This window comes from Colossoma macropomum, unplaced genomic scaffold, assembly GCF_904425465.1.
Source record: "Colossoma macropomum unplaced genomic scaffold, Colossoma_macropomum, whole genome shotgun sequence".
NCBI classification, from domain to species: Eukaryota; Metazoa; Chordata; class Actinopteri; order Characiformes; family Serrasalmidae; genus Colossoma; species Colossoma macropomum.
In genome coordinates this window covers 18598630-18624358 of record NW_023494785.1, presented here as the reverse complement: position 1 = coordinate 18624358, position 25729 = coordinate 18598630, and the positions used below count along the sequence as shown (strand labels likewise).

At 37.6% G+C, this 25729-nt stretch overlaps 2 protein-coding genes across 2 annotated transcripts; both read left to right on the top strand.

Moving 5' to 3' along the window:
- Nucleotides 1–776: 776 nt before the first annotated feature.
- On the top strand, nucleotides 777–13217 carry LOC118813131 (cyclic nucleotide-gated cation channel beta-3-like). Its single transcript, XM_036578302.1, has 18 exons — nucleotides 777–890; nucleotides 1814–1877; nucleotides 2133–2214; nucleotides 3937–4097; nucleotides 4383–4712; nucleotides 4874–5082; nucleotides 5188–5238; nucleotides 5347–5433; nucleotides 6756–6820; nucleotides 7003–7125; nucleotides 7285–7426; nucleotides 8039–8198; nucleotides 8664–8761; nucleotides 10025–10108; nucleotides 11087–11205; nucleotides 11321–11473; nucleotides 12279–12429; nucleotides 13197–13217. Exons 1-18 carry the CDS (start codon nucleotides 777–779, stop codon nucleotides 13215–13217), a joined length of 2214 nt encoding a protein of 737 aa, XP_036434195.1.
- Nucleotides 13218–14090: 873 nt separating this feature from the next.
- LOC118813121 (cyclic nucleotide-gated cation channel beta-3-like) lies at nucleotides 14091–25561 on the top strand. Its single transcript, XM_036578292.1, is given in 18 exon segments — nucleotides 14091–14225; nucleotides 14415–14487; nucleotides 15632–15758; nucleotides 17753–17913; nucleotides 19412–19711; nucleotides 19824–20032; nucleotides 20137–20187; nucleotides 20383–20469; nucleotides 20571–20635; nucleotides 20788–20910; nucleotides 21026–21167; nucleotides 21261–21420; nucleotides 23332–23429; nucleotides 24047–24109; nucleotides 24111–24131; nucleotides 24250–24368; nucleotides 25103–25255; nucleotides 25381–25561. Coding segments are annotated over 18 exon segments (2268 nt in total).
- Nucleotides 25562–25729: the final 168 nt, after the last annotated feature.

The following is a 25729-nucleotide window of genomic DNA, read 5'->3' as shown; positions in this document are numbered from 1 at the left end:
AGCTAACTTGGACTCATTTCTAACAGTCATGGAAAAATGAAAAATAATCTCCATTACATTTTATTACAACTAATGGTATTTTTTCCATTTTCTCCTAATATTTTACATTATATATTTGCTAATGTAAAAAAGAACACACTTAAAAAAAGGAAAAGGTTCATACATAAAATTTTGGCATTTACTGAGCGAGATCATGTTTTTGCCCGTATTTAGGTTCTGTCACTACCCAATGAGACCACATCACTAATCCTTTTAACTGAAGAGGCTTATAAGGTTTAATTAAGTAAGTGGTTCTATGAGCAACGCAAATCAAGCAAAGTGACCTGAGTTTCAACTTAAATGATCCAGAGTTCTTTAACAATCTATCAACATTCCTCACACTATATTTTTCTACAAAAAGAACACATTCCCTATATAGCACAACTGTCAAATTAAAAGGCGTTATTATCAGATGAACAATGGTGAATTTGTAGTTGTTTAATACAATTATGTAGTTAGCATAAACTAATATATTTACTAAGCCTAAAATGTAAATATTTAGTGTAATGCGAATGTGAAAAAATACCTTTTAGCCAAGACCAGAGGCATGTATCAACATGGCCTTAGATCACACTGTGGGATTGGTGCTACAAGTGGGTATTAGTGGTCTAAAAGCACTAATTGCATCAGGCCCTCATGTTATGAGGACAGTTGCTTTAGGGGGTAACTAGAGGATAAGTGTAAAAGGGATCTCCTGAAATCCTTGCAGACAGCAGTAGAAGCAGTCTGCTTCTGCCATGTTCAGCACACTCAAGAAGATCATCAGGGGTCCTGGGGTGGGTCCTACCCCAGCCCCAGCCCCAGCTTCAGCACCGGCTCCAACTCCAGCTCCAACTCAAGCCCCAGCTTCAGCTCCTTCTCCAGCTCCACCACCTCAGCCAGAAAAGGTAGGTTGCAGCAGTTGTTTTACGCTAAGAGCATTCAGTTAGTGCTTCCAATCTTCAATAAATGAACCACAGCATTCTTTTAATTTATCTAAGTAATTGTGATTCCTCTGTATAGTAGTTTTTCCCTTTTTATTGTGGGCACCAGTAGAATGATTCCAGTGTTGTCTTGTAGGTGTTGTGTATTTCATTGCCAATGTTGACAGCCGTCTCCACTTACAATATGGTTATAGGACATAGTGTTGTCAACTTTGGATGTGCTCCAAAGTAGGCTACATCATCTTGGCACTTAAACCTGGAACATCAGTAGTAAACAAAAATAATATTTTAAAGTGAACTGTATGCATACTAACTCAATACTATATGAGGTTTAGAAGTAAATTATGTCAAAGTCTAATTAGAAAACAAGGTTCTCTTCCTGAATTCAAAGAGAGAGCTTTGAATACAGATACCACAGCAAAATACAGGAACCACACATGAAACAAAGAAAGAGGTTTAGAATGCATTTGCTGTACTGGCTGACAATTGGGAAATATAGCACTTTGATTATCAATGGAACAGAATTGGACATGTGTATCTAAATGATGCTCCTAAAATGTGCTATTCTTTCTGCTGTTTGAATAACCATGAAGAAATAGAAGGTATTTCTTGCATGTACTGCCTTTAATTGAGTGTCTGTTTGGCTTTGAGAGTGGAAAATGATCCTAATCTTCATAATGACCTTACAAGATATCAACTTTGCTCTTGTTTTTTGCCATATCTTTAAATTAACTCTGTCTGTCAGTCTGTCCGTCTTTCTGTCTGTCCGTCCGTCCGTCCGTCTGTCCGTCTGTGTGTCTGTGTGTCTGTCTGCCTGTCTGCCCAATGCAAACGGTTGTTGCAATTTACAGGACGAAAAGCCTGCAGTGAATAACAATGAGCCCAAGAAAGAGGATAAAGAGGAAAAAGCCCCTGGTGAGTCAAAGGTTGTTAAACTAAATTAGACTCTGAATATTACTCTATAAAAGACAGCAGCATTTCTAGAGCATATACCTCATGGACTCCTTTAAAAAACCTAATGTAAGTCAGCGTGTGACCTGCATGGACCTGCTCAGTTGCTTGCCATCAGACATTATTGACCCATCTGCCTGTTGCATTTGTTTTATGAATGACACCAGTATAGCTCAGGATAAAAGCCCTCTAAGCCCCTTGTGTCTCATTTGTAACTAGCCCCAGCACCTGCCCCTGCACCTGCCCCAAAACCAGAGCAGAAGCCAGCTGACCCTGCAAACGGCCAGCCGCCAGCTGAAGGGTAAGAGTGGAAAATTTCCACTGGTATTCATTTACACATCTGTAGCTGCTGAAGAATGATAATGGGCTTTTATTACATTTGGTTGCTTTTCTTCTGTATTTGCTGTGCCACCAAAACAGCCACAGGAATCAGATCAATCACAGATTAAGGGAAACGAGTCCGCTGGCCAGATTCTGTGTTTGATTAAGGGAGCTGATTAAATAAAGTATCAAGCCTAATTAATTAAAGCATCACAGGCTGGAGACCTGAGTAAGGGAAAGAGAGGAGCTTGAGACTCACATTGAGCAAACACAAACATTACCCAAAGGGTCTATGCGTATCTGCCAGAGAGCAGAAGGATTACTGAGGTGAGGAGCAGAGAGAAGATTATGAGATTTGCAGCTCCTGTGACTTAAGAAGCTCTCGGGAGCTACTTAAGTTTAAGCGATGGGACTGAGAAAATTACAAAAACAAAGCCTGCAGTGGTTGTTATTTTATTGAAGAACACATCCCCATATTTATTCCTCACTGTCACAAAGAGGTTCATTTGGCTGCTGGAGGATAGTGTTGTCTGCCCCCGTCTCCAACGGGCAGTGTGTCTTGATTATGTTCTGCAGAATTTAAATTAAAATGATGTGTCACTGGATTCATGTTACAGAGTTTAGAAAACTCCTACCTCTCATCTGCTGACTTTCTTGCACCACAGCATTTAAAACAGGGTTTTCTTAACAGGTTGTAGTTCTACATTTTCACCAGCAGAGGTAGACAAAGACAAAGACAATACAAGCATCCAAGACTGTGCAAGAGTGATTTGGAATTGGAAGCTTTGTATAGTCATCTAAATTATGGCAGGTTTTTTAGCAAAAGTAAATTGGATGATACTGTTAAGGTTCTCCAAATCTGTAAGATTTATTTTTATTATTATTATTATTATTATTATTATTACTATTATCATATATTATCTTACAATGTATGATTAGTTTAATTAATGAGACTTCTAGCTGCTTAAAATGAAAACCAAAATTAAAAAGTCGTATTATCAAGGTAATACCAGCAACAGAATAAGGTCAGACAGGAAAGTATTGTTTCCTAACTGATTCATGCCAGAAACAGACAATTATTATGTGGAATGGTTACAAATATGTTTTCTGATGCCTGATTCATTGTTTAACTATAGTTTTGAGATAAGCTTTTGGTCTAAAACATATTTTTGGGAACACATTCATAGCAAACAGGTACATGCAGGGCATTGTAAGGCTAAATAATATGGCAGTGGTAAATAAAATGTATATATTTGTGCTGCAGACATCACACCTGTTGGTTCCTCTCACCACTGTGAACAAATCAGAGTTGGTAAATTCATGGTGATGAACCATTTCATGTCAAACCATTTTGAATGACTCTATTTACATCCCCCCAATTATTGTATGCAAATTTAAAAAATGTGGAATTCCTCTTTAACAGTACAATCTTAGAAAACACCGTCACGGGTTGTACCCTCAAGTCACTAAGGTCGTTTCTTCAAGACTACATCTTCCACACCCTTAGTTAGGAAACAATGTAGCATATTCCATTATAATTATATATATTTTTAGGTTGCATTGACTCCGCACACTCTGTTAAAAAAAAAAAAGCTATGCAAAGTACAAATATGCACCTTTCCCCTGGAAAAGTGAGTGTATTTTACCTTTATTCTTTCAGGATACACGTACATTCCTTGTAGCTCAGTGAACATTGTCTTAGGGAAGAAGCAGCACCGTCTCCACCATGTCCAATTGTAATAAACAAATATTCAGATACTCAACTTCGAGAAATAATCAAACGGATGCGGGAAAGAACACTAGTGTACAAGGAGAAAATCACAGACCCCTATGCATCCTCCCCAGAGCGCAGCCCTCCAGTCAGTGAGTACAAAATGATCTCTACCTTTATGAAAGTTAGCTGTTCTAGAGAGGTTTAATTGCTTTTAGAAATATTTCTAAATTAAATCACTCATCAAAAAATGTCCAGAAGCTCAGAATTTTGATACTTCTTCATAAGGTCTTTACATACATCTGATCTGAAAATCAACAATTATATTAATTTAAGCCTTTTACCTCGACATAATTTCTTTTTGTTATTGTTGTTCTTATTTGTTTGTTTGTTTGTTGCCTGTATTATATATATATTTTTATTGCTTATTAACACAGCACCTGTTCTGAGAAAAAAGGATTTCTTGAAAAAGCAAGAGGAGGAGAAGAAAAGAAAAGAGGAAGAGGAGAGAATCAAAAAGGAGGAGGAGGCTAAGAAAGCTGCAGAAGCAGCTGAGAAAAAGAAAGAAGAAAAGAAAGAAGAGAAGAAGGAAGAGAAGAAGGAAGAAAAGAAGGAAGAGAAAAAGAAAGATGACAAGAAACCAGAAGCCGCTCCAGAAAAGGAGGAGAACAAGTCAAAAATCAAATGCACTTGTATAGAAACTCTATTGAAGCCCATTGAAGACAGGATGGATAAAGTCCTGGGCACATCCATAGATCCATTCACAGGTTAAACATGCATTATACACAAAGTACATTACATTGTCAGTGTACTACTGAACAGTCTACTGAGTGTAGATCTGCTTGAAAAAGATCTTAAATGCAACACGCTTTTTAGCTGTTTCAGTTACATTTTAATTCCTCGTTCTCATTCATCTGATCATCTCTAGATCGCCGGTACATCACTTGGCTTAGCGTTGTGACGATCGCCTTCAACTACAACCTCTGGTTCATACCGATTCGCATGGCCTTCCCCTATCACACCCCTGGCGCTATTCCTCTATGGGTTACCTTAGATGTCACAGCCGACCTCATCTACATCATCGACATGGTCATTTTTCAGCCACGACTCCAGTTCTGCAAGGGTGGAGACATCGTTGTAAGCAAATTCATGAGTGGTATAATATCATAATCTGTATGATCTATTCACCATATAATATCATTCAGGTTAATTCCTCAAAAAAATGTTGCTCTACTTTGTCAGTATGACAGAACTGTAATTAAGAAGAACTACAGAGAGTCCTCAAAATTTCAGGTAAAAACAAGACATAAAACTGTACTACTTATATAACATACAGAAAATTAAAATGCAACAGTAATTGTAATATTAATTTGTTGTTTTTCTACATTCCTTCCTGACAAGCATGCCCTGCTGTCTATCATGCCATTGGAATTGCTGTATATTCCGTTTGGATTCCAGTCTGTCTTCAGAGCCAACCGCATCATGAGGGTATGTGACGCTGTAGCTTTCTTTAATGATTATTTTAGATTACCATCCAAAAATTAAAATGATGTGCCTGACTGAATGTATATTTTTTATAATTTCAGTCACACCGACCCAAAGTCTTAAGCTGAAGTTCATAAAACTTGTTTATAAGAGAAGTATAAGGAGTCAAGTTGAGGCATATTTCCAAAACATTTTAAATTAAGCTTTTAAATTTTAAGCAACCTTAAATGAGACTGTCTGAGAGAATTTTAAGACTGTGCAAAGCTGCAGCAAGGCAAAAAGGGGGCTAGAATTTAAAATACAAACCCATTTTGTACAAATGGAACATTTTGTAAAATACAATAAAAACAAGAATCTGTGATTAGCTGATTCTATTGAACCTTTATTTAACTGACAAAAGTACAAAGAAATGACTTTTAACGTTTTGACTGACCAACTTGTTTGTATTTTGTAAATATAAAGAAATAAAAATTTGATGCCTGCAACACACTCACAAAAAGTTGGGACAGGGAAAAATAAGAGTGAAAAGTTTATAGAATATTTAAGTTACACTGTTTTGAAACATACCACAATAAGCAGGTGAAATGGTATCAGGTTAAGGTATCCGATGAAACCTAGGTCTGTGCAGGGCCAGGCCAGAAACCACTGTTGAATGTGCAAAATATTTAAAAAGTGTATATAAAAAGAAAGATGATGTAACACAGTGGTAAACATGCCTCTGTCCTAACTTTTGTGAATGTGTTGCAGGCATCAAATTCTAAATTTGTTTCTATTTACAAAATACATTTCAGTTGATCAGTGAAAATATTGGAAATCTTTTCTTTTAGTTTTTTTTTTTTTAATTAAATAAAGGTTCAAGAGAACTGACAAATTACAGATTCATGAGTTTATTGCATTTTACAAAATGTCCCCACCTTTCTCGGAAATGGGGTTTGCACATTAGGTACGTTTCATTTTGTTTTTGTTCACTGCATAAATCCATAGGTATTATTTCATAGTGTTGACGTCTTCATCACTATTTTAACGTATGGAATATAGTTAAAAATCATCTATATCTGTAAGAAACGGTTCATCGGTTCAACCTAAAAAATGACTTCATGTAAATTAACTGATTCTACTCATCTGAAATGAAACAATACACTTAAAAATGTTGGTTTAGATTAACAAGAGCAAAATTTTACATCAAACCTTAATCAAACATAAAACCAAATATTTTACATTCAAACCTCAAAAACACTTCAAATCAGCTTCTGTCCTGTTCCATTTTTACAGTGCATGAGTGTATGAGTCAAATCTTTTGACTGGTACTGTGTTTTCTTTTTAAGTTTGAGGCCTTTTTTGAGTTCAGTGATCGACTCGAGGGCATCATGACAAAGGCCTACATCTGGCGGTATGTAACCCAAAAGTTAAAACATTGAGTATTTAGATGTGTTTGAAGTGTTTTTGTGAATGAAATGAGATTTCCATTCACTGATCAACAGTTTTGTAGTTTCAGTCTACACGGCCTTCAATATCATCCAATTTCTCTAACAGTACCAGTTGGTTTAAAGACCTATTTGGTTCTCTTATCAGAGTAATTCGTACCATTGGATATCTCCTGTTCATCCTCCATCTCAACTCCTGCCTTTACTATGTGGCATCTGCCTACCAGGGCATTGGCAAAACCAAGTGGGTCTACAGCGGTGAAGGCAGCGCGTATGTATCTTCATTATGTTAAGCAGTCTCAGAAAATTATGGTGAAGAAATATTTTAGTCTGAATATCATCTATCAGTGCCAAAAGCATACTACAAATGGTGTTCCATGAACTGCTGTGATAGCAATAGCCTTTTTTTTGGATTTTTATATTCTCATAGCTACCTGAGATGTTTCTTCTACTCTGAGAAATCCCTGTTGATGATCGCAGAACTACCTTTTCCAGACACCTTATTCGGTCAAATCTTTCAGATGACCAACTATTTTTTTGGTGCATTTTTTTTGTCCATCGTTCTTGGTCAGGTAGACATTTTTGTCTCTACACTTTTTTTTTTGCTTCAGTTTTTTCTCACTGATTTTTGGCTGTGCAATTTTTATTCACACATATGATTTGTGATTTGCATCTGTTTGATTTGATAAAGGATGAATATAAGAGTTTTTCAGCATGTGCAGCAGAAGTTTAAACGGCTCTTGTTTCTCTACAGGTATTTGCGCTGTTACTATTTTGCTGTGCGGACCCTGATCAACATTGGCGGACTTCCTGAGCCTCACACAGTTTTTGAGATCATGTTTCAGTTGACAAACTTTTTCATTGGTGTCTTTGTCTTCTCAAGTTTAATTGGGCAGGTAAAAGATACAAGGTGTAGAACTCCTGCAGGATTAAGACCCCTGTCCATGCAGTCATTTCTCCAGATTTGACCAATAGCTAGCCCTCAAGATTTATTCTAGCCACTGTAGGCTCCATCCCTTGTTGAACTGCAGTCATTGACATGGTTTAGCTGTTATTAGTAAAACTGTTAGAACTGTCAGAACTGTTAGACTCGTTTAGAACTCCAAAAAGTAATCACTGATCAATCGTATGAATTTGGTGGGTGTAATGAGTCTGATGTTTGAGTATGTAATGGTATATTACAGATGAGAGATGTCATTGGGGCAGCCACTGCTGGTCAAACATATTTCCGAGCCTCTATGGATGGGTGTGTGGCCTACATGGTGACAAATCGTATTCCAAAGCTGGTACAGCATAGAGTGCGTACATGGTACAACTACACTTGGGATTCACAGGGCATGCTGGGTAAGATCTTTTTTTAACCCTATATGTTCAAACACTATTTAAAGTCTCTTAAATAGTTCTGTTTAATAGATTACAGAAACAGCTGAAGGTAGGTAAAATGGCCTAAACCCATACATCTCTTTCTTCGCAAGTATATAAGTAAGTGGAAGCAAAAGTATTATCGTTATCAGAAAAGTTCAAATCTACATGTAACTGAGTAAATGCTACTAGCCACATCTGGAAATAGCATAACTTCTTAAAGCTCAAAATAATGAATAGCTAAAGTTATCGTGTGTGGAGTACAGAATATAGTATGTGGAACACACACACTTGGATGGAGTTTGTTAGTTCATACCTTCAGTCTAAGGTAGCGTAATTGTAGTAATTGTGAAATTGTAGGAGGAGTGTGATTCTCCCAAACTTCACTGGTTTCATAATTCCATTATGTGAGACATACTAAGAGTCTTTTTGCCACTCGCTCCTCAGATGAGTCAGAGTTGCTGGAGCAAATGCCTCTCGTGATGAGAACAGCCATCGCTGTGGATATCAACCTCGCCACTTTCCAGAAGATTGACCTGTTTAAGGTAAGACTTTATTCAGACAGACAGTGGAAAGATATACATTGAAATAGCACAAACCCAATTCCAAAAAAACTTGGGACAGTAGGTAAAATCTAAATAAAAACATAAAATACTGTCTGTATAAAATACAGACAGTACAAAGACAAGATATGTAAAGGACTAGTGCTGTATGAGGAAGGAAGGGTCAAGGCTCGCCACTTTGCCAAAAATGCATCAGCAAGAAGTCAAACTGTTTAAAAATAGTGATCCTCAGCCAAGGATGGCAAGGAGTTATTTCACCCTCTACAGTCCATAATATCATCAAAAGGTTCAGGGAATTCTGAGAAAATAAGACAAGGCCGAAAATCGCAACTGAATGCTCATTACCTGCGACCCCTCAGACGGCACTGCATAAAAACTGACATGCTTCAGTGATGGATACCACTGCATGAGCTTGAGAATACTTTGAAAAAATGTTATCAATAAACACTGTTCATCGCTGGATCCACAAATGCAAGTTAAGACTGTACTATGCACAGTGGAAGCCAAACATCAACAGCGTCCTGCAATGCTGCCGACTTCTCTGGGCTTGGGCTCATCTGAAATGGACTGATGCACAGTGGAAATGTGTATTGTGGTCTGTTGAGTACACTTATCAGATCGGTTATGGAAATAATGGATGTCATGTTCTCTGGACCAAAGTGGAAAAGGACCACTGAGATTGTTACCAGTACATAGTTTAAAAGCCGGGGTCATGGAATGGGGTGGGGGTGGGGGACATTAGTGGGCAACCTGCATATCTGCAAGATGTTGCCTTCTTAAATGCTTCTTTCAACATGTCAACACCAAGCCACATTCTGCACTTGTTACAGTATCAGTATGTCTGCATGATCAGAGAGTGCAGTGTTGGACTGGCCTGCCTGCAGTCTCCTATTAAAAACGTGTGACTTATTTAGGTTAACAAAGGCCCTGTACGGTTGCAATGCTGAGGATCCAAAACTGGATCATTTATAACATGATGGTAAACATGCTCCTGTCCCAGCTTTCTTTGTGTTCAGGCACCAAATTTAGAATGAGCATATATTAACTAAAAAGCAATGAAGTTCATAAGGTAAAACATCAAATATTGTGTTTTTGTACTATTTTCAATTTAATACAGGTTTATAGAAAACACTAATCACTGCTTTCTGTTTTTATAAGCATTTCACATACTGTTCCAACTTTATTTGGAACTGGGTTTGTATAATCTCACTGATCTGACTCACTGATCATATTATGCTGTTACAGGGATGTGATAACCAGATGCTTGTGGACATGTTACTGAGGCTGAAGTCCATTGTGTATCTGCCTGGAGACTTTGTATGTAAGAAGGTGAGTTCAGTGTCCTCTTGTGCCCTCCTCTGTGTCCTCACAGGAGGGCGTTGCATTTTGGCTTGCTTTGCTATATACATAACTTTATCAATTTTGAACTGATGTTCTGAAATAAAGACGGATTGCACTGCTGAAGCCCACACAAGAAAAAAAACATACTTTGATGTTTAATTTAGTTACAATTACCAAGGTTTGCATTTTGGTCTTACACACTATGATACTTTTAAATGACATTAAACATGTGGTACAAGGACAGTGGGACGATGTCACCACAAAGCAAAATGATTCCTAACAAAACCAAAGGCAGCATAATATGCCACATAATCTGAAATTTTAAAGCCAGTGCTACAAGTTTTACAAAGAGCAATGAAAATTTAAAACGCACTTAACAATGAGGCTTGGGTCTTAGGAGGGTAAACTAAACTAGGTAACTATGGAAAGTAGTTATTTACAGTATGCTGCTCACTTCTAAAATTGTTAAAAACCCTTTGCCAAAGTATATGATGATTCATTTTTTTGATGATTAGAGTACACTGATTTCACAAAAAGCAGTTAAACAAATATTATGCCATTTAATTTCAAATCCAACTGGACAAGAAGATAGAAACACTTCCTACAGAAGATAATTTAAAATGGCTCAAAAAATTTGGTTATTTAGCAATATATTATTATTAGTTTATGTAGAAAGCATCAAACTGAAAGCATCTAGCTGAACTAAACACCCTGCTACCCACTGATGTTGTTTCTACTGTCTATTTATTCTCTCATGTCTTTTTGTTTAATGTCATGAGGATTACAATGTAAACAAGCTTGAGAGAGCTTCAATGTGTGTAATGACCAGTGCAATATTATGTGTATTTTAATCATTAAATTATTAATTCATTCAGTCGTTCATGCATGTTAGTTATTCAGTTTGTATTCATAGAACAATGTGTTAATAGTGTTAATACGGTTTACTTGACCCATTTTGACCTATAGGGTGACATTGGTAAGGAAATGTACATCATCAAGGCTGGAGAGGTGCAGGTGATCGGTGGGCCCGACAACAAGATTGTATTTGTGACGCTGAAGGCAGGATGTGTGTTTGGAGAGATCAGGTGAGGCTATTGTAAGTGTATCTGGCCTACAGTGTGTGCAATGGCACATGTATGTGTAAAGTTCAGGTGGAGGCACATTTACTAAATGTAATACAGGCTGTGCCTCCCTTTCCAGTCTTCTACAGTCCTCAGCTAACGGAGGAAACAGAAGAACAGCTAATGTGGCAGCACATGGATTTGCCAACCTTTTTGTGCTTGATAAGAAAGACCTCAATGACATCCTGGTTCACTACCCAGAGTCACAGAAAGTTTTGGCCAGAAAGGGAAGGTGAGTTCAACTGAAACAAGATAAGTAGGGATATAACAATACAACATATCGTAGTGTATCAAATTGTATTGCTGCTTGTCGTATTGTGGTGAGTGTAAGATTGGGGCTAATATATTAGCTTGTGGATAATATACACCATATGTTAAGTACACCTCCTTGTAGCTACACTCTTTGTCTATCTAACCAGCTCCACGTACCATATAGGTGCACTTTGTGTTCTACATTTACAGACTGTAGTCCATCTGTTTCTCTGCATACTTTGTTAGCCCCCTTTTACTTTGTTCTTCAATGGTCAGGACCCCCACAGGACCACCACAGAGCAGGTATTGTTTGGGTGGTGGTTCATTCTCAGGACTGCAGTGAAACTGATGCGGTGGTGGCATGTTAATGTGTGTGTGCTGGTACAAGTGGATCAGACACAGCAGTGATGCTGGAGTTTTTAAACACTTTGTGTACGTGTGCATAGAAACAGATGGACTATAGTCTGTAAATGTAGAAGTACACAGTGCACTTACATGGTAAGTGGAACTGATTAAATGGACAATGAGTGAAGAAACAAAGGAGGTGGTTTTCATGAAGTGGCTGTACGGTGTATATGCTTGTGGCTGGAACATTAGATTGGGACACTATAAAGCACAACTTTTTTTCATTATTATATTGTACTTTTATATTGTTGCATTTTCAATGTTGTGTACCGTTATACCCCAAGAGATTAGACTTGCACATTATGACTATGCAAAGCCATTTATACAGCCAATTATCAATACCAACACTAAATACCAATTCTTATTTCCTTGACCTATAGGAAACTGATGAAGGCCAAAGGTCCAGCTGCAGCCAAAGCAGATGAAGAGAAAAAGAAAGGTCTGGCACTGTTTGGACCCAAGCCTCCAACTCCCAAACTGCTCCGCGCATTTGGAGGATTCCACAAAAAAGGATTCATGGATAAACTTAAGGTAGGAAACACATGATTTTCTTTTTTAGCTGGATGACACAAACATGAATGACACCCCCACCCCACAGCACTGGTATTCCCAACACTTCAAGAAGATACTGAAAAGAAACTTTAAATGTACTGCTCAAAGTATTTGTCATACACTATATGCTTAAAAGTTTATGGACACTTGATCATCCAATGCTTCTTCTGAAATAAAGGTTATTAACTGGGAGTTTGTCCCCTCTTTCCTGCAGTAACAGCTCTACTGTTATGCGAGATCTACACTAGATTTTTAGTTTTGAATTTGGGATTTGATTGCATTCAGCCACAAGATCATTAGGGAGGTCAAGTCCTGATGTTGGATGATTAGTCCTGGATCACAAACTCAATTCCAACTTATTTCAAAGGTGCTGGATGGTGCAGTTTCACTGCTCCACAGTCTAATGCTGGGGAGACTTTATACCCCACTAGCCAATGACTCACGATGGTCATAGTGATCTTGGGCTCGGGCACAGCTGCTCCAGAGTGTCCCATTCTGTTGGTGATGCTTTTCTATGGAAGCTGTGTGTGCACTATTAAATGCCTGTGTCAGCAATGGATACACATAAATGGCTAAATTCACTAATTAGAAGAAGATATACTTTTTGGCATGTAGTGTAATTACCAAAAAGGCACCTAACAAAATTTTCAACTGTTATAAAGAATTAAGTAGCATTTTACAAACTTCTTTAATTAGACAAGTAAAACTGACTTTATTTTCCTTTCTTTCTTTTCCTTTTTCTCTAGCATGCCACTTCTAAAGATTGAAGATAATTGCAATGAAGGAATAATAATATTTCCCTTTGAGATGACAGAAAATTGTAGTACATTTTATTTTTTGTAAATAATCTGTAATCCTGGAAATGTCTAACTGTTTCTTAATAGGTTAACATTTTGTACCACAAAATAATAAAGGAGATATTTTTAAAATGAAGAGTAATGGAGGTTATTTTTAAACTGCTGGTGTTCAAATCAGCCTCCACTACATACAGCAAACCAAAATATCTAGTTAGCCTGGCCTTTTTTCATTTGCTGTCAGTCTGGTGAAAGGACTAAGAACCAGCGGAATCACTTAGGTAATCCCCTTAGCCTGGACAGGACATTAAGTAAGTGGTCTCTCTGTATGTGTGGACAGGGTATAATCATACTACAGTATAGAAATAGACTAGGGCTAGTGTTGCTTCTATTCTGGTCAACTGTAGTAGTTCCTAAAGTGCTTTCTGGCACAAATACATACTTGTTGAGGTAAGAATAAATAAAAACATTAAAAAATAACAACAACAAACTAAAGAAAAACAGATCTGTTTGCTCTGCTTACTAGCCTGGTGGCTGGCTAGCTTTCTGTGAATCTGCAAGTGGTGCCTGCAAAAAAAGAACACCACATGCACAATCTGTCAAGCACAGTGCACCATTGGTCTGCTGAGGCTGGCACAGTGTGATGAGCGCTCTGATAGGTGAACTGTGATAGGTGAACTCTGATAGGTGAACTGTGGTGACCTATGGGGACAAGAGTGTTCCTCAGAGGGAATTAATAGGGCTAAAAGAATTAATTGCAGGCTGGGGTCCAGGCTGCAAATACAGTTGCTTGAGGAGAGCTGAGGAATAAACTTAGATGCTACTGAATGCTCACTGTAATTAGTCATGTTCAGCAAGCTGAAAATGATTTTATGGCCCAGTGCGGCAGTAGCTCAAACTCCAGAGCCACCGCCTCCAGCACCTACACCTGCACCAGCTCCTGCTCCTGCGCCAGCACTGGCTCCTGCTCCTCCGGCTAAGGTAAGAGAGCCGTGTTCACCAGTGTTTCAATACAGCCTATAGCATAGCATTAATTATCTTAGTAGTAGAACGTACAGTAACCTAAAACTCAATTCTACTCTACTCTATTCAAGTATTTTATTGTATTGGTTAAATGTACTGTGACTATGTGAGTGCAGGCAACTGTGAAATATTATCTTGTGTCCATAGGAAGAAGAGACAGGGAAGGAAAAAGATGAGGAGAAGAAAGAGCAGCAGAAAAAGGAAGAAGAAAAACCTGCAGGTGAGTTATTTCCTAAAGCTTAGGATCTTTTTGCAGTCATATTCACTCTAATTATAATGCATTGATTTTGTGTCATGCTGTTTTCTTTTTGGCTGTTGATACTAATGTTTATCTACACATGTAAATATAAGCTTCTAAAGAATTGCACTGGAATGAACGTCAGCTTACACACCAGATAACCAGATTCACAGTGTATTTTCACAAATAACGTCAAAGAGTTTGCATTGTTGCAAATGTAAAATGGATGAATAGTTGGCACATTGTTGGAAGTAATGTAGTTGCAGTGAAGAAACATTTTGGTGGTGTTGTAATAATTTTCAGGAAGAAATAATGTTTGCCACGTCTGACCAGTGTTTACATGACTCTGATGTCAGTGCATTGTTTCACTGTGAGGGGAAGTCTACATGGGGTTATACATATGGTACATGAAGAAGTAGTTTGGCAAAAAAAAAATTATTTACACTTTTAAAATATATGCTTTCACTGATTTTTCGTGGCATATACTTTTCATTGCTTGTTAAGAACATTAGCTTTGTAGCGCCACTGTAATAGAAGAAGAAATGTATATAGAAGAAAATGTTGGAAACCAAACATGTCTTGGCTGATTGACTGTTCTTGGGGTAAGGGGGAAACTAGATATTTGCAGAACCATTCCTTTTAGTCTAACAGTGCAATATGATAACCTAATTTATTACTCTGTGCACGTGCCTACAGGCTTTTACTGAGTAATCCAGCTCTAAGATCAGGAAGAGCTTATGTTATCTTTTCTTATACTTTCCTCTCGGACTTTGATTGAAAATAGGACAAAAATTGAAATGATACTACTTAATATCTGATGTTCTACTGAATAATAGAACTGAGAATAAATTCAAAATGCACAGGGAGAATTTACTCGACATTTACATGCAGTCTATTAACATTTAGTTGCAGAGAAAGATCTGTTATGTTCAATTTGATGTATTACCATACATACAAAACATTCTTGATTGCACAGCACAGTGGCTACTTGTGGAGAAAGAGACTAGTCATGTTTTTGCACTAAAGAATTACTTGCAAACATGGGCAATAGTAAATTAAAAAGAAAATAAATTAAAAGAATAAAAAAGGGGATGATGCATTCTCAACAACTATATCTGTCTTTTTTCTTCTACACATCCTGCCCCAGCCCCTGCTCCTGCACCTGCCCCCGCACCCACCCCCGCTCCTGAGGCCCCTAAACCTGAGGCTAAGCCAGCAGATGGAGCTAATAACACGCAGGGAGCTCCAGAGGGGTAAGAGTTCAGCTTCTTTCTATACAAATCTGATCAGACAGTGTAAGACGACTTTGGCTAAGGCTTAGTTCTATGTTCAGTACTAAGCGTGTATCTGGCACTGTTTTGGGGTTTTGCTCACTGTCTGGCTCTTCAAGGAAGCCTTCCTGGGGACAAAGAAGGCAGTAAGAGGACTACAATGTTGCAGCATCTTTAGGAACAAATTCCTACTTTGTGCTCATAAAGCCAGAGGCATTTTCATAAATCTTAGTACATGCAGCTTACATCCCAACTGTCATCAAGCATGTAGTAAACTCCTGGTTCCTGGTATGGAGAACCACTAAACCACTGAGTCACTTCTGTCTCTTTTTCCAGAGTGTGTCTCCAAAAGTAGCTGAAAGACGATTAGAGGATTTGTGGTATTTGTGACTTAAGAAGGTCATGGGTTAGCAGTCACATGCAAATACAAGCTTCTGTGTTTTTCTTTCCTCAAGGTGCGTTTAAGTTGTCTTTTAACAGCAATATGTGTTGAAGATGGAATATAATATGTGCAACCTTTATTAGCCGAATAAACAATTGTCTCTCAGTAGTAATAGACATAGCAGTTTAAAAGAATATTACTGTGCATATATTCTTGCTCACTCTTTGTGCCTGCACGCAAAAGAGTTAAACAAAATAGAGAACATTCGAAATAACTTTTAATTAATATTTTTGAATAAAAAGAAGTTAAAGTCAATTTCTCATAATTTCTGCATAATTCAGTGATTGAGATGTATGAAAAATCATTCCGATGGTTTGATGTGAAATGGTTTATTTTACAAAACTTAGATTTCTTTACAGTGGTGCTGATAGGAACCCAAATATAGGAACACAAATACAGACATTTTATTTACTATTCAAAACCACCAGTGCAATACATGTGTCTTCTGAGTGTTTATATGTTCATATGTTGAAAATGATAAAATAGTGTTAAATCTGAAAAAAAAAAGTTTTCTTTGAGAACTATTTTGCTTTAAAACACCTGCATGTATTCTGTGCCGTGAATGGACTTAAAAAATAAGTTTAGAGCCGAAAGATTAAGATATTGTCTCAGACATCAGGCAGCATATTCATAACCATTTCATGTAATAGCATTGTCAAGGGTAGCTTTTAGACGCATTAAACGTTTCAGACACCTGGTTCCTTCTGACTCGGTTTCTCCAGAACACAGCATTTCACACCAACCACTCTGAATGACTTTGTTTACATCTTAGCCATTTAAAGCAGCACTATGTCTGTTTTTTTCTGTAGAAACTTAAAAAATTAGTGTTACTTGTTCAGGAAAAAGTATATGCTAAAATATGGTTAGTGTGCACTGCTGGGAGTCGCTCTGTAAAACCTGAAATAATCTAAAAGTCAGAGACGTAGGTTAGATTTTTCAGAACTTTTTTAGGCCATATCAAATGTCTTTATACATGCACAGCCTTAAATACAAGATCCTGCTCATATGTAGGTTTCAAATGCAAAATCAACATTATCGTGATAATGATGTGATGACAATAGTAGATCATTCACTCATAACATTGGAAGATATGTCTTTGAGTTTTTGAAGATAAGTTTTGACAGAGTTCTCTTTGAATAGTCTTGCAACGCGCTCACAAACATCCGATTCATCTACTTGGGGAAGGGGTTTAAAGCACAACTGATATTACAAAATATTTTTCCACAAGTTGTGTCCAAATACACATAAACAAAAGTCAGCAGTTGAACGGACAGATCTCAAAGGTCGAAGCTCCAGGTTTTGTGCATGCTAGCTGGTGTGGACAAACTGTCAGTTGACTATTGAGTTCTTGACCAAACATTCTGTATCATTGGGAAACGAATGTTTCTTCAGGTAACTGAAGATATTTTTTTGCATCTAGACATAAATGTCAGCTTTATAGCATAAATTCATTTGTCTAGAATCACCAAATGTAGCCTTTTTTTCTAAAATATAAAGCTAACAAATGTATTTCATTATTGTCTCTTATTTCTAGTGAAGAGGGGGCTCCACCTCCTCCTCCACCCATTGTCATCAACAGGTACTCTGATGACCAGCTGAGAGAGGTTATCAAGCGGTTAAGAGACAGAACAAAATTATACAAGGAGAAGGTGACAGACCCCTATGCCTCCTCACCAGAGCGCAGCCCTCCAGTCAGTAAGTCTAAGAGCAACACATGAAACATACCATACAAAACAAACATACCATACCAACAAACCATGCTCCAGCTCCTGTAGTTGTAACTGTCATAAGGAGAATGTTAAATATTTTTATTTTGTTAATTGTCTTTTCAGTGAAATTCCTGTGGCATTGATCAAATGAAAAATGTAATATTAGCTCTGATTTCTAATATTTTAAAGTGATTCAGTGGTGTAACTACACTAGGTGCAGGGGGGCAATCATGCTGGAGTCTATGCTGCATGGGGGCCCACAGTTTTTCACAACCAGCAATAATACATTTATTAAGTCTTAAAAAAATCAAAATGATTAGATTCAAATAATTTTATTTGTTTTATGAAAATATGCACTTTATTTTTGAATGTAAAAAATGCTGCAGGTAAATGTATGAAATGATTCTTTTATAGTGCTACTATGCTATCACTTCACAGATTTTTTTAGATATGTCCAGAATAATGAAACAAGCTGTAGATGATTCCATATGACTGAGAAAGACATAAAATATTGGAAGGCAGTTAAACTAAAATTAACATCCAGAAAGTCTCATATTTGAAACGTGCTGATCTAATCTTAGGCAGATAGCTTATCAAGACATTACAATAAATAAGTCATTGCAGTATATTATTTTTCACTTAATAACTTTTTGGTGTTACTAAAAACCATCTTGAAATACCTTTTGGTATCTAGCTTACAGTACTTCAGTCAACAAAGCTGAATAATTCTAAATAATGAAACCGAATAAAATAACAGCAATTTTTAAAATGATTACCAACTTTTAAAGGCAAGTGTATGTCACACGGCAAGGGTTTTCAGGAATCAATTTGACCTTATTTGGCCAATGGCTTGTCAGACAGCTATATATGACATAAATATTGTGGTCCAAATTGGTAGTCTAATGGAAACATTTAGGTTAAAGGGGAATTCCAGCAATGTTTCAAAATTTCTTCTTAAGTGAAGATGTAAACGAAATAATTCAAAGTAGTTTTATGTGAACTGGTTCATTGTAGAGAAACTGGTGGTAATGGGAACCAGGGGTCACAATGTCTACACAAATATAGCCATTTTATTTACTATTCAAAACCACCAGCCAACCTACTTGTGACTTCTTTTATAGTTTTATATGTAATGTTCATAATGGTAAAATAGTCATAAATCTGAAAAAAAAAAAAATTATTTATTATAAAACCATACCTCTCTGTCATGAGTGGATTTACCTTTTTTACATTTTAGACCAAAATCTTATGAAAACTTTTATAAAACAAACCCTCAGGCATCATGCAAAGTAACTGTAATGAAACAGTTTTCTGTGATGTAGCGTTTAGAGGCACAAGCAAAGTACACATTGATTTTATTAATTGAAAGCAATTTTCATATGGCGGGGGCATAAGATCCAAGTTACTCCACTACAGCAATTCAAACATGCATCAGTGGTGCAAGTCATCACTGAGTCTGATCAGAACGTTCTGTTTAAATTAAGCGCCTGTGTATCGAAAGGAAGACTGGGCAAAGAAATTGGAAGCAGACAGGATAAAGAAGGAGGAAGCAGAGAGGAAGAAAAAGGAAGATGATGCCAAAAAAGCAGCAGCCAAAAAAGAAAAGGAAGAGAAAGAAAAAAAGGAGAAAGAGGAAAAACTGAAGGAGGAGCAGGCAAAGGCAGCAGCAGAAGCTGCAGAGAGAATCTGTCCAAAAATCAAATGCAACTGTATAGACATTCTTCTGAAACCTATAGAGGACAAGATGGATGATTACTTAGGGTCCACCATCGATCCCTTCACCGGTAAGACAATTAGGTAGGCCAGCTGCGAAGTTACACCAGATGTTTCTTTACAGATAGCATGCCTGAAAGCCTTTCATTTTGGGTTCTGTTCTCTTTCTTTTCCTCACAAAAGATCGTCGCTATATCAAATGGCTCAGCGTTGTCACAGTGGCTTACAACTACAACATATGGTTTGCAACGGCACGCTTGTGTTTCCCCTATCACACGCCAGCGACTGTTCCTTTTTGGATATTTTTTGACATCCTTTCAGACATAATAAATGTCATCGACATAATTGTCTTCCAGCCACGACTACAGTTTGTCAAAGGAGGGGATATCATTGTAAGTCTTGAACACAAAAACATCTGTTAAAACCTGTTTGATCATATAGAGAGAATGTATTATTATGTTATTCAAATGTCAACTGACAAAGAGCTGTTTTCCAGAAAGATAGAGCAATGGCAAAGCAGAAATATAGACAGTCAGCCAGATTTCAGGTGAGAAAAATACTTCAGTTCTTCTTTAATGTGGACTTAATTATAACAAAACTGGATATTTCCAGCATCAAATCCAAGGCTAGGGTGAAATTGAACTGATAGCAAAACAGAATGTTCCTGACTCATTACACATGCTAAATGTACTGACCCATTATGCTCCAAGTTTAATCTTACCCTTTCTTGCTCTCCCAACAGACAGACCTGATAAGCATCATTCCATTCGATTTGCTCTCTCTTCATTTTGGATTTTCATCAGTGTACCGACTAAACAGGTTCTTGAGGGTGGGCACAAAATCCAGAAACCATGCTTATATGTCTGTGTGGTTTAGTGTAATAAACTGCTGATTTTTCTGAATGGTGTGTCATCTGTTTTTGCTCATTAGATCGAGTCATTCTTTGAGTTCAGTGATCGACTTGAAAGCATCATGGCTAAGGCTTATATTTGGAGGTAAAAAGGGAGTTTTGTTCATTGTAAAGCTGAAACCTTCTTTTAAAGGTTTTTTTTTCTATTTTCAAGGCTGCATTTCTTAAATGATAGGACTATGTGCATTTTACCCTGTAAAGGACTGAAATGTATTCTACTTTGCTTGTTTCTCATAGAGTGGCCCGCACCACTGGCTACCTCCTATATTGCCTGCACCTCAACTCGTGCCTATACTATGTAGCTTCAGCCTATGAGGGGCTTGGCAGTACAAAATGGACATATGATGGCCAAGGAATTGCGTAAAAGCTCTTAGCTCTTATGTCCCATTTAAGCATTAGTCCAGTGGCATTCATGTCCATGAAATCCGTATTACAGGAAAGTGTAACTATCTTGTCCCTTCTGTTTTCACCATAGATATCTACGATGTTATTACTTTGCCACTCGAACACTGATCACTATCGGAGGCCTGCCTGAGCCACACACACTCTTTGAGATCGTATTCCAGATGGTAAACTTCTTCACGGGAGTCTTTGTGTTCTCCAGTTTGATTGGACAGGTGCATAAGAAATGAGAGATGAATGGAAGAGTATAGTGACAGGATGCACTCCAGTGTCTAATTAAAGCCTATATAACTGGATTTTAAACACAGATGAGAGATGTCATTGGAGCAGCCACTGCAGGACAGACCTATTTCCGTGCCTCGATGGACACGTGTGTGGCATACATGAACACATACACTATCCCCAGGATGGTACAGAACAGAGTGCGCACCTGGTACAACTATACCTGGGACTCCCAAGGCATGCTGGGTAAGACCTCATGGTGGGTAAGGCCCATATCGTACATTGTTTTTGTATTTAATTTTTCCCCCTGAGGTCAGCTTATAACCTTTGTGTGGGTTTACAAAAAAAAAACAGTCATAATTATTTTTTATGTGACCATTTTCCCACCTGTCTTCATCCCTTACTGTAAATGCATGTTAGCAAGCAGTAGAGCAACAGGCGACCAGTCATTTCCTATTGGAGTAAGCGATTTGTAACTGCAAATTCACCAGAAGCAGCAAGCGAAATGCCGGCAGGGCAACAAACAACAAGTCAAGTTGAAATTTTCTCAACTTCATGTAAAGGAACTATGATGCAATGAAGCAACAATATAACTGATTTGCTCAAACAAAATCCTTTCCCAATAGTAATGTGCAAAAAATGGAAGAGAAACTTATAAACTTGTAAATTAGTAACCAGACACCAGGAGGGGGTGCTTTAAGACATATGAGCCCTAACAGAGTGTTTCAGACAGAGGGTGAATAGAGGTGTACAGTATGAGAAAATTAATGTGTTTTTGGAACACTGAAGCAGGCAAATCTATATAATCTATAAATCTAGTAGACCCCAAAAATAAAATCATGAACACTGAAAATGAGCATAATAGGTCTGCTTTAAACTTTATGACTGCAGTCTGAATGGGTGAGGTTACACTGTTGCAGGCTAAGTAGGAGGATTTAGGTAAATATAAAGTTTTTGATGGCATCACCAAAACAGTGAATTGGCTCTTTTTGCAGATTAGTTTCCATATATGGACTGCATAAGCTGGGCATGGATTTTGAAACTTTAACAATGTTTACATGTATCAAACTCTGTTTTCCATGATATGGTCCCTTTGAAGTCAACCTAAAATTAAAATTTATCAAAATCTTAATTCATGTCTTTGGTCATATTTAGCACAATTCATAATATCATTTAAAAGACAAAATTCATGTTTATCCAAAATCTTTAATCAAAGGTTAGAAACTTTTGTCTGTCTTTAAAACATCTTCTGATTATTTGACTATGTCATCATGCACCAGCAGGTGGGGAAAAATAATATTAACCAATAATATCATGTTTAACCTCCTCCTCCCAGAACTCCAAACAAAAATAAATGCTCAGCTTCCTCAGAGACCCTTCCTGATATTCTGTTTCACCCAGAAATTTGTCACAGTCCAGAATGAATATTATGATTTACTTCTCATGTTGGCTTTATGAAAGCAGTATGTGGTGCATGCTAATCCACAGAATAACCTTTGGACTCCTAGGGAACATTTAACCGGATAGTTCTTTAAACGAAAACTCCAGCATTAATCTGTCTTCTGCATCTATAGTTGATTAGCACAGAAAATTATTTCAATGCTTTTCTCTGTGCTTAGAAAAGAACAGAACATCTGCTGACACAGAACACACTTATAGAATAGAAGAAGTGGGCAGTTGCTTGTATTATAAGTGTATTTTGAGTCACTGGATTTTCTGTTTTTTTTTAATACTGGGTAATGTGTCTAAATTATTGCATATGGTGATCACCCACACAGTACCGATATGGCAGACAGAGAATTGGTTGAAAAACTCTGGAATATTCCATCAAAGAACCATCCACAATTCCTCAAGGTTCCTTGAGGAACTGAAGATTTTGACATCTTTATTTTTAAGAATGTATGACTGCATTTAGTGGTCTAATACTGTGGACAACAACATAATATAACATAGCAGAACATTAATGATTAATGCAAACAGATTGTGTCTAAAGATGATGTAATTTACACTGATAATAGATAGTCACAACCACATCATCTTACTAACCTCCTCCACACAGGCTGAAAATGTGCTGGCATGCATGCTTCTCATAACTGTAGGACTATATGAAAAAAATAATATGAGTGTGAGAAATATACTGTGTTCCCATCTCTTTAGATGAATCAGAGCTGTTGGACAAGATGCCTCTGGTGATGAGAACAGCCATTGCTGTGGACATTAACCTTGCCACTTTCCAGAAGATTGATCTATTTAAGGTAAGAATGACACTCACTGATCATCTAAGCTGCTCATCTTTCTGGGTCATGCGGGGTGCTGGAGCCTATCCTAGTGCTTATTGGGCAGAAGGCAGGAAAGTCCATCACAGGGTAGACATTCAGACATATACATTCACACCTAGAGGCAATTTAGCATCTCCAATTGGCCTGTCTTTGGACTGTGGGAGGAAACCTATTCAGACACAGGGAGAACATGCAAACTCCACACAGAAAAGTCCAGGGAATTGAACCCAGGCCCTTCTTGCTTTGAGTCACCTCCCACTGCACCACCGTGCCACCCAAGAATGACACAAGCATATCAAATTATGCAAATAAAATCAGCTCCACATTCTAATAATACTGAGACATTCTCTGAAATTAAGAGCATGTGCATAATTACTTTAGGTTTGTTGTGAGTAAAATAAAACTCTTGCGCATGACTTCATGGTTCTACAGTACCTCCATTAGCTGGTTATCTGTTGCCCTCTGGTAGTGACCATCTAATACAGCTAATGAGATGAAAACGACAGTAAAGGTATACAACGACAGGTAGTGAAAGTGATAGGAAAGTGGTGTGATTACCATCCATGTTCCTAAGTTGAAATGTCTCCTCACAGGGATGTGATAGCCAGATGCTTGTGGACATGTTGCTGAGGTTGAAGTCCATTGTGTATCTGCCTGGGAGATTTTGTGTGTAAGAAGGTGATAACAACTAAAATTTGCACATATCATACAAATCACACTGATTCGGTATGTTCAGTTCATGTTGAACAGTGCAGTGCTTTAAACTCGTTTTAAAACTTATCCAAACTTCACACAGGGAGACATTGGAAGAGAGATGTACATCATCAAGGCGGGGGAGGTGCAGGTGATCGGTGGGCCTGACAACAAGATTGTATTTGTGACGCTGAAGGCTGGCTGTGTGTTTGGAGAGATCAGGTACAGAGAGAAATCATATTAACATTGTAAACATTATAAAAATAAGTGAGTGAGTCAGTCAATGTTATGGGTCATTCTGTTGTTACACTGGCAAATGGTGTCCTACAACTTTGAAAATGTATTGGGATATAATGTGACTGCATTTTTCGGTAACACTTTATTTGGAGTGGTCCTTTGTAGATGATTAATAAACTCTTAACAGATGATCAGTAGCACATCAACAACATATCAGTGAAGTAGCAGTAGTGCAGCATCTGAATACATTAAATATCTTGTAGATGTCCTGTTGATACATTACTTACATTACGTAGATGTATTGTTAATGTTACTTCCATTATGCAAAACCTAACCTTACCCAACCTTACCTAAAACTTAACCCTAACCCTGGCCCTAATCCTAACCCTAACCTTAACCTCAACCCAAACCTAATCCTAACCCTCATATGTTTTTGACATATTACTGAGAGACACGCAATATCAGCACGAGTGCAATATTCATAATTTTATTCTACATACAATGTGACTTTGAAGCTACAGTGGGTGTGGCCTATATTTTAGAAAAGCTAAGATTTAGACATCAACCTTATTGATGTTCTATACAGGACTAAACAGTATACTTGAATTACATGTCAATATTTGCGCCCCATTTGCCATCGCAATGGTGGAATGAGCCTTGTATGCTTAAGCTCTGTTAGGAAATTGCTGAACCTGTCAGGTAAACAGTCTCTGGTTCAGTCTCTTGCAGTCAGCAAAAGATGGAGGAAACAGAAGAACAGCTAATGTGGCAGCACATGGATTCGCCAACCTCTTTGTGCTTGATAAGAAAGACCTCAATGACATCCTGGTTCACTACCCAGAGTCACAGAAAGTTCTGGCAAGGAAAGGAAGGTGGGTTTGATTCAGGTTTTTGTGGAATGGGTTATTCGATGTGACTTAGAACTGACTCAAAATGGATTTATGCAGAATGATGAATTAACTCAGTAGTCATTCATGAGATCTTCTCTGACCTATAGGAAACTAATGAAGGCCAAAGGTCCAGCTGCAGCCAAAGCAAATGAAGAGAAGAAGAAAGGACTGGCAATGTTTGGAAATAAACCTCCCACTCCTAAACTGCTTCGTGCCTTTGGAGGCTTCGGAAAAGGAGGCTTACTGGACAAGCTGAAGGTACGTAAGGGCAGTATACTGCATACATAGATATTGCACACAAAATCTGTATTGGCTCATTTGAGTTACCCTATTCAAACTGCATTGTTTATTGTTTATCTATGTATTTAGACGATAATAGACACCATTTCCAAATTATACCAAACATAGTACAACAACTATTCTTAGGCATTCTCTGTTGGTGGGAAGCAAAATCTA